This window comes from Zosterops lateralis (genome assembly GCF_965231275.1).
Source record: "Zosterops lateralis genome assembly, contig: HAP1_HAP1_SCAFFOLD_52, whole genome shotgun sequence".
NCBI lineage: Eukaryota > Metazoa > Chordata > Aves > Passeriformes > Zosteropidae > Zosterops > Zosterops lateralis.
The window spans coordinates 522286-532071 of NW_028154612.1; the positions used below are offsets into that span (position 1 = coordinate 522286).

The 9786-nt window shown below is 36.6% G+C and overlaps 1 protein-coding gene across 1 annotated transcript; it reads right to left on the reverse strand.

Annotated features, from left to right (window-relative positions):
• Window positions 1-1063: 1063 nt before the first annotated feature.
• Window positions 1064-9354, reverse strand: LOC310923426 (uncharacterized protein). The gene is made up of 4 exons (XM_083885438.1): window positions 7984-9354; window positions 5499-5668; window positions 4644-4971; window positions 1064-3571 (listed from the first exon to the last, which is right to left on the reverse strand). The coding sequence occupies exons 1-4, from the start codon at window positions 8477-8479 to the stop codon at window positions 1080-1082; spliced, it is 3486 nt and encodes a 1161-aa protein (XP_083741564.1). The 5' UTR covers window positions 8480-9354; the 3' UTR covers window positions 1064-1079.
• Between the last annotated feature and the right edge of the window lie 432 nt (window positions 9355-9786).

Genomic DNA, 9786 nt, shown 5'->3' on the forward strand with positions numbered 1-9786 from the left:
TTTTTCAAGCATTGCGTTTTTAAAGTTGTTTTGACCACAAAGAATTAGTGTGTATAATGAGCTTTAATGAAAGCTGGCAATGGCTCTTTGTTCTTAGTTTTTTCTTTAAAGGTAGTTTCAGTGATGTAGTGTGCCATTGGACTTGCTCGTCTTGTGATGGAATTGAAATGTGTTCCTTTTGTTTGGAGTTTTAGGAGTTAATTGTGTCTCTGTGAGAGTTTTCCCAGAGTTGTAGCCAGCTTCCTGCATTTTCCTAGAGCTGAGTCTGCTCCCTTTCCTGATGACATTTCCCTTCAAGGACTGCATCAGTGGTACTGAGTCTGTTGAAAGGGCCTTGGGCTATATACAGAGATAATTTTACCTTACAATTTGCTATCTTTTGGCTACTGATGTTCTAAAATAGCAGTTTTGAACTGCTCTTGATTTTCCTCTCTTAAGTAAAATTCTCAAGTGGGTATAGGATCCTTTGTCTTTTTTTTTTAAATTACCCTGCCTATGTCACCACATCTGCAAACTTTGGGTGATGTCTCATTATAGCTACATTTCTATAACTGATGTTTCTGCAAGAATTGAATTCTATTCTGTTTCTTTGAGAAAGGTGGTTTTCTCTCTTCTGCCAGATTAAAAAGAAATTTTTGAAATGTAATTGAATACTTATTGGACTTTATTTATCTTTGCAACACTGGGAATTCAGAGACAATCCACAAATCTGTCTCAAAAAGCAGGAGACAGTAGTATGTACCATTTCACTGTATAGGTTGAGTCCCATAAGAAAACACAATAGTATATAATGTATATTTCCATTTGCATTTATTTTAGACAAAAGGACAAAAGAGTGAGTATCTGAAGAAAATTCCAAGGGAAGTGATATATTAGTATCAACTACCAATAATGAGAAAGTAAATATAATTCAGCAACAGCTTTATTAATATTCTAGAGTAGCTTTTTATAAAGTCTGTTATTGGGTTTTTTACGAGTACCCTTCTAAACAGAAGTAATTTCACTTTAAAACAAAATAATGTTTGCACCTGCTGTAATGACATAAACACTGGGGGAGCTTAGTATTACCATTTTGTGTTTCAACTATTGAAGTTTGTTCTTCTGCTTTGCAAAATATTAGCAAATCCATCAAATGCTCTTTTCTTCTTAACAAAAAACTGTTCCTGTCCTGAATCTGTCTGACTTCTTTGGTTGAGATTTTCACTGGAATTTTGGATGTGTTCTACAGTTGTATCAGAATGGTTCTCCAGTTCTGTCAAAGTAGTATGATCCTTCATCTTGCTGGAATCAGTGCTTTCAGAGATTGTATTTCCTGTAGGCTTTTGTGGGAAGGAACATGAACTGTATGGTGTACTTTCATTGAAGACACCTTGTGGGATTGTGAACGAATATGTATCCTCATCATCACTCTGATCCAGTTGGAAGTGATCATCTGTTGTGAATTCTGAAGAATTACAAAGATGAAGCAGATCTGCCGTAGGATTACAAGTCTGCATTTCATCAGGCAGACTGCAGCTGCTGGTATCCTGTAATTCTGTGAATCCATCAGAATTTTTCTCATCAGAACCTCCTTGCATTTTATCTGCACAAGCCTGCTTCACCTGTGGTAGCAAGTCATCTTGCTTTGTAACAAACATGAAATGTTTTTCAAATGTGTGTTCAGGTAGCAATTGAAGAGATGATTCTTTGCTGGAATGTAGCGGTGATGGTTCTTTTACAACTTCATTCAAGCCAGTATCAATAGGAGCAAAAATAAAGCCACTGTCCTCAGATGTACTCATGTTTCTTCTTAATGTAATGTCTGCTTCGCCATCATTCTTTTCAGGGGACTTCCTGGCTATGTCCTCATCTGTACTTCCTGCTGGTGCATTGTCTTCTGTACTTCCTGCTGGTGCATTGTCTTTCTGTTCCGTGTGACTGAAGCTGAGGGAATGCTGTGGTTCTCTGGGAAGCAGAGACAGCTGCAGTCCATCATCTTCAGAAGTTTTCTCTGTGTCATATGTGGGAAAATGTTTTAACTTAAGTACCGTGTTACCAAAATCTGTACTTTGACAGTAGAGAGAATCAGAAATAGAGTTTTGTGCTGTTGACTCTGCATTAGTAAAATAATCAAATGTATCTGGAATTTCTTGACTTGAAGAACTGACTGTATCTGGATCTGACACACTTATGTGACCACTGCCTTTATCAGAATGAGGGGATGCTGTTTCATACATGGTGGTGTCTGATCCATAATTAATAGTGGTTTCAAAATAGGCACTGTTCTCTTCTTGATTTTTCCAAATCTGCTGAAGTTCAGCAGTAATGGTTGGAGACTCTGGCGGTGTTGCGAACTTCTCAGTTCCACTGTCTGTATTCGTTTCATCTAGTGATGACTGATAGACTGGCAGGTTGTCACTAACATCAGGCTGTTCCAGTTCAAAGTCTGCTAAAGAACTACAGTCACTCATTGTGAATGGAATCCCTTCAGCTGAAGAGCTGTCACCAAATACATCAGCTGAAGCATTTTTTTCATCTGAATATATCGTTTTACAGTCATGCTTTGTAAGGGGAGAGTTTTCTATTATTTCATAGATGCTTAAATTCTCAATATCTGCATCTCTTCTGGAGCTACTGGGTGAAATAAAATGTACAATATCACTAGGTATACTTTTGTTGCCATTTAGACCAAGTTGTTCTTCACGGCTTTGCATTCCCTGCCTAAATTTTCTCGTGTGCCTGGGTTCATTATGTGAAACAATACCTTTTCTTTCTGGAGCACTTGGTGTAGCTTTTGTGATCTCAGACTGCAGCAGACCAGAGTTGTTTCTTACTTTCCTGTTTGGTGTTTGTGCATTGCTGTTCCGGTAATCTGTCCTTAAAAAAAATAGTCCAGTATCATAAATATCTGTACTTTCATTACTGTCTATACTAGTTTGGACTTTTGGAAACACTGGTATTTTCTTCATGTTGATCTCAGTATTGCTTGGTTTCTGGTACTCTGCTTTGGGATTTGGTGAATGTACACCATTGCCAGAAAAATTTTGATACACAGTAGAAGTTTCTGTAGGAAAAATCTGTGTGTTTCTTAAAGAATGCTCATCACAAAACAATGTATTATGCTGTGTATTTGTTGGCTTGCTTGCAGAAGGCTCTCTGCTCAAGGTTTCATCTGAAAAAGCCTGATTAGAATATGTCTGTTCTGAACCTGAATTTTTGTTCCTGCGCATGAGTCTCCAAAGTCTTTCCAGGTAGGGTCTAGCAAAAGCACCCAGACAAAAAGCACAAAGAAATGTAATGACCACAGAGAGGGAGACAGCCAGTGCAAAGTTTGGCTGTGTTTCGTTCTGCCTAAAACCAGTGTTAGTGTCCCTGGCTTTTCTAACCAACAATGCTGAAACTTCTTCGTTCACCTCTATACTGTAAATGAGATACTTCTCTTTTCTTGTATTGAAAAGACACAAATATAATCCTTCAGCAGTTTTCTCAGCATTGTGTACCACTAAATTATTCATTTTATCCAGTGTCATATGAGGAAGACTCTGATTTTTTGAAATTCTGCCCTTAGGTGTCCACCAAGAGATTCCATTGCCTGAAATGAAAGAAAATACAAACTCAGTCTTTGTTAAAAGCATAGTATACTTGGTTTGCAGGGTCCAGTGATGTTTTTAAGAATGTACACTGGACTATCTCTCATAATTTTAACCGTTTATTATAAACCCCATTTTCCTTTTATCCATCCCGAATAATTTGACATGGTACAAAGCCTGTTAAACCATATCGCGGGCCTGTGCCCACTGCCTGCCATCTAAAAACACACTACATACGGGGTCTTAATTGCAGACTTTACAATTTGTATTTTTGGCTTTGTCTTTGGAACAGCTTTTGTTCCCAGCTAAGTTTTGCTGCAGTCCAGTGTGCTGATGTTTATCCAGGTTTTTGTGACTCTTTTTGTAAGCAGACAAAGCAGGTGGCATTTCTGATATTTTCTTTTGGGGATGAAGTATTCCCAGGGGAAAGCCTTACCACCTCCAAGTGCTATTAGCCCTTTAAAGTTAAACCATTTTGCCTTATGGCTCGTGACAAATACACCTTCTGGTCTAAGTTTGGTCTTAGTTTTCAATCTGTGTGGTAAATCTTGGCTCTATAGCTTTTGTTACTTATACCCTCAATGATCTCTATTAATTTTAAATGTAAGCGAAGTGTGTGCTACGGTAGCTGTATGTTTTTAGAAGAAATAGAAATCTTTTTTCTCTGCAAATAAACTTTCATTTTATTTTGCTCTAGCTGAACACTGAAAACTGTTGCATCCTTCTTGGTTTTCTACATGCTTCAGAAGTGCCATCCCATTATTTGGCCCTTTGTTCAGTCCAAAATGAACCAATACGTTTGCAATGCATTACTTACTGAAACTTACTTGTATATTAATTGGCATCACTTCCTCCTTTGATGTAAGGAAGGAGATCAAGAGTCAGTAAACCTAACTTTAAAATATTCTAAGCAGAATACTACTTTCTTATGAAATATTTTTGCATGTTAAACTGTTACTTAGTAATTTTTAAACAGTGTCTTTAGAAACATACTTTTAAAAACCAGATTTATTTGACTATTCTGCATTCATTTGGATTTTAGCAGCATTTGGATGGAGTGCCTGATATACATACCTCTTATGTTGTCCAAGTTACAGGTCAGCACTGATGTCCCTTTTGGGACTGTGGCCCTTTTGACCAAAACTTCGTCCCTGCAGTTTAAATGGAAACTTGAAAGATACAGCAGAGGTTTCTGGGAGTTGTTGGCAGACTTATTGTATGAAAGGCTCCATTTTTTCCTTGTGGAGTCAAAGACAAAATGAAATAAATGTTTAAAAGCATTTAGCCTGCAGTTAAATATCCAGGCATTCTTTGACAAATACACTTCAAGTTGAAAAAAGTTCAAACTGAGTAGTATCTGTGGTAGAGGGATTGTCAGAGCATTTCCACGGAGATCCAAAACCTATTTGGAAATAATTCAGAATTAATTTGATAAGGCTCACAATGGAATCCTTATTCCAACATCTTACAACAGCGTTTTAGTGTACAAGCACTTCTGTAGTTCTATGAACAATACATCTGCTTAGGATTTCAATAATGTTGATCTAAGCTTTTTAATGTAGATGAAAAGTTTAAATTGTGGTGTTTAGAATTCTCCCATTGTAGACTTACCTTTGTGTGAATAGGGAGCTGCAGGGCTCTTGCCATGGAAGGGATGGAGGTAGAAGGGGACATGTATGTGTTTAAGGCAGTTATAGATTGGTTTGTGGCATAGAGAAATTGTGAATTTATGGTTGTATCTTGTACATTTTAGCATGTGTTTTCCTACATGTAAAAAGCAAATATAAAAAAATATTTTCACCATTTGCTCTAGTTTTTTATTTTTACACTAGTATTATAATAAGAATCATATAATCATGCTTAATAGTTGGTAAATAATATCTTTAATGATTAAAATAAAATATTCTAACAGTTGTATTGCTTTACAACCTGTAATTTGTTGAGATCTCTGAAGGCATCTGGATGAATTTTAGTTATCTTGTTGTTTCGCAGGTCAATGTCCTTCAGCTGTGAACAGTTTTGAAAATCTTTTGGGTCAATATGTTGTATGGCATTGGATGACATATGGACAGTTTGTAAAGACTGCAGGAGGCCTAGTCCTAGGAAGAAAAAAAACCTATTTTACATTTTATAGTCTTGTTTTCCCAACTGCATCAAGTGTCTTTATAAAATGCTTTGCAACAAAATTCCTTCCATTCCACTATTGCAATGAGTAGCTGCAGCCTTTGTGTTATGCCTTTCCTGATCAGTGGTTGTCCCATTCTAAAAGCTGCATAGAATCAACAGCTAGCACATTAAAATATTCCGTTAATGAATGTCTTAAAAACTGACACTTTCATAAAAGCACTAGCATTTCTTTGTGCTATCAAAATTATTTTGATCTCCGTACTTTGCGCAAGCTTCTCTGGAGAACTAGAGGTAGGAAAGGAATGTGAAAAGGGTAAAATATATTGAGTTGACAAGTTCCTAATATGTTAATTGTAAGTAAAAGATAAAGATGAAAAAGGTGATACAGTATCTCCTATCCATTTGCATGGGTGGTTTCATGGGAGTTTTTCATCTGTGGAATTATTTGAACTATATTCTTAGGATGTAAAAGAAATGAAAACAAAACCATGTTGTTGCTTGTGCCCGTCTGCCTGTGAATTATGAAGCATGGCAGTATAATCTTCAGTGTATCCTAGTTACAATAACATCCACGTTACATCAGAACACTTGATAGCTGGAGACACCTCATTTTTCTGAGGTGCTGTGAAGGCAGCCCTGAAGCTCCAGCCTGCAAGGCCCAAGGGAGAGGCAGACGTTTGAACACTCAGCATTCCCACTGATGATGAGTGTTCAGCACCACAGTGTCACTCTAAAGTGATTTTTGGGCATTGTTGAGAAGCTGCTACTTCTTAACAATTTTGCCCTTGGTGTCACCTTGTTTACCAGAACTAGCTTTTCTCAGCCAGCAGCTCTGTTTGCAGAGTAATTGATCTTCGGGTTTATTGTGAAAAGCAGAGGGAATGATTCATTCCTGGTATAAAACTAGAGGTGGGTGATAGGAAAGGCATACAGAAGTTCTGTAAGTTCATAAATTCATCACTGCACCTGTGTGAGGAATTGTACTGTGGCTACTTCCCTGAATTTAAGCTTGTGCCAAAAATATACACTGGTATGGCAGCAGCCTCACTCCTGGGGAGCTGGGAGAAGGGTTTCTCTGTGGGAAACCTCTGCTGTAGAACTGCTGTTTGTGTTTTCTTTCCAGAGCTTAAACCTCAGAATTTCAGTGAAGTATTCTGGACAAGAAGAATGTTTTGAACATGTATTTAAATGAATATAGGATTAAAGTATAACTTAAAGTATGGTGGTACCATGCACAGCAATTTGAACTTAAAAAATTTGAGTCTCTTATAGAAGAGGATTCATCTGACTGACCTTCTAAGGCATCTTTTAATGGGCAGTCATATTTATCTATAAAACCAAATCAAATCTTCATCAATGTATTTTATAATGTAAGGTTTTTATACTGTCTATATAGATACCTTGTCTGTACAAACACTACAAAATCATTAAGTGATATGGGTTTTCTTTGTGCCAGAGAATTATTTAACAGCATAAAAGGAGAACAGAACTTTTATGACCCTGTGTAGGGGAAAATATATTATCATCTTTGCGTGACTTTGTGGGGTAAGTGGTATTTTTGTCATCACTTGTCCTGTATTTTCAAACTCTAATGAATCTGATGGTGTTATCAGACATCAATAAATTCAACATATTGTATAGGACAGCATTGTTCATCTGGTAGCTTCTGCTTCATTTAAATAATTTGGCCACTATGAATCATCCCTGCATAAAGGTTAAGCTCCCAGCATAGTTCAGTGACCAGCAAAGCCTTTCTCAAAATCTCTTGAAACCTTACAGCCCTCTCCTGTTACACCAAGGTGTCACTGTGATTGAGTATTAAAGGTACTGAGCAAAATTGTTTGGAATGAACAAAATATATTTTCCTGTCTCTGAAATACTGAAACTGCAGGAAGTTTTATTTAATAGTGTTGATTTCCTTCTGAAGGCTAGTATGAAATTCATAGTCTGTAATTTTTTTGACCTTTAAGGTTCACAACTGGAATGTGGAGGCTGATGTTTTTCCAAAGATCCTTATTCTCCTTTCTATACAACAAGCAAGAATACTGCTCCAGTTATATTTGACTACTATTAACACAGTACAGTTGCTAAGACTATTAAAAAACCTAATAAAGTAAACAAACAACTGATTTACTTCTACCTCTATATTTGCCAGTGAAACTTTCCCTCACCTTAAGCATAATAAATTGGGAAAGTCACACTCTAGATTCAGTAAGGTATAGAAATTATATCCAAAACCAACCTACCCCTTGGGAGTCAAGTCCTTAAAGATTTTTGAAATGCTTACCTCTTGGAACTGTTTTAAGATTATTTCTTTCAACTGACAGTACTTTCAAAGCAGGCAGGAGACGATCAACAATGCTGTACTTTTTAGACCCGTGTGCAGGTGTAGGCATATCCAGTGTGAGGGTGTGGATGGCATTACCATTGAGGTTTAGAGTTTCTAAAATGGGTAAATTTGTACAAGTAGTTAAAGTGAGTTCGGAAAGCAGGTTGTTACTGAGGTTCAGGTGTTTTAGCATCCACTCTTCATTTCTTCCATCAGAGCACACAAAAGTTCTAATATTACTGTAACTCAAATCAGCTGTTACTGCTGTTTTTGGTGTATCTTCTGGAATAGTAGATATTCTGGTAAAAGAGCAATTCAGTAAGAACTGCCCATCCCAGTGGCACTCTGAACGGTGATGTGTAGCAGGAAGAATACGCTGTGACTTGGTTCCCACTGATCCAGGAAGATTAAAGTAAAGGACCACAGCTATGACATGCAAGTGAAGGTTATCCATAGTATCTAAATCTAAAATGTAGAATTATGGTTAAATTCAGCACAACAAGAACAGAAAGTAAATGTAGTTTGACATTTAAAAAAACATTTTAAAAAATCAACACCAAATAACCACAGCATTACCAACATTCTGCATTAAATAGAATGGAGTCTTATTTTCAAAAAGTACATTAATAAACTGGTAACCTCCCCCTCCCTCCATCTATCCCAAAAAACAATTAGAACCTTTTTTTCTTTTCCAGCCTTTTGTCGAGAAACACAGCTTCTTGGGAGCTTGAGATCTAACAACAGTGGAGACTTTTGAACTCTGCTTCAGGTACTGCACACAATTACACTAAGCAAAGTCCACCACATACAATCTATGACAAAGGGGTGTGGAACAATTTTTATACTTCCAGTTTCTTACACATTCTTCATATTCTTAAAATAAACACTTCTGAACAGCAGCTGCATTGTAAAATTTATTGTATTATTTCAAAACAAACGTTTGAAATTCTACAGCCTTTCACCCATTGGAACAACCACCACACTTAGAGATGGTGAGAACTCTTCACATGCAAGTTGTTTCAGCGTACCCAGTATAGCATTTTACACAGGCATGTAGAATGCACTTTATACACAAAAAATCTTAAGTGCATCTGTGGGACTGAAATAAACAGTGTTCTACTCTATGCTTTTAATACATACAGAAAAATGTACCTTAGGCAGTTAGAAGATAAATAAATGCTCAACAGAAGGCATGTGTGGTGCCAACGTTTATCAAACTGCGTAATATAAATGTAAAATATATTAACAATACATAGTGGCTAGCAAATTTGATAATTTATTTCATTTGGTATTTTTATGACTGGTTTTGCTACATTTTGACAAAAAAAAATCCACACTTGAAAAAAAATTCTGCAGATCATGATTTAAGAGTACCTTTGTGACAAAATCTTTCAGCTGTACATTGCACACAGTATTTTAAAAAGAACTCTTGATAATTATGGGAATCCAATACTAGCATATAGACATGTCAGTATTAATCAGAGAAGAGCTTTAATACGTGTGTAATCTAGTTGACCAAGGCATTTTCAAGATGTATGTCAGCTTTGAGGATACTGCTCTTTATATTTTGTGTTTCCATTTGTATACAGAAAGTGACAAGCTGCCATTAGCATGAGTGACAATTTGAAAAATGTTAGTTTATTTCCTCCTTTTAACTGTAACAGAAATTGAGTTACCGCTTAGCAGCAAAGATGGGTGTAAAGCAGCAAAATGTGTGTTAAAGTGTTTAGTAACTATTATCTCTGATAAAAGTCTGAGGTC

Bases quoted from the DNA above. Each gene is read 5' to 3' on its own strand.
- LOC310923426 (XM_083885438.1), bottom strand. From the start codon at position 8,479: ATGGATAACCTTCACTTGCATGTCATAGCTGTGGTCCTTTACTTTAAT. The intron at 4,972-5,498 runs GTTGTAAAGCAA...ATTTCCAAATAG, and splicing joins GAGATCTCAACAAATTACAG to GTTTTGGATCTCCGTGGAAA. The intron at 3,572-4,643 runs GTATGTATATCA...CTTTCATTTCAG, and splicing joins TAACTTGGACAACATAAGAG to GCAATGGAATCTCTTGGTGG.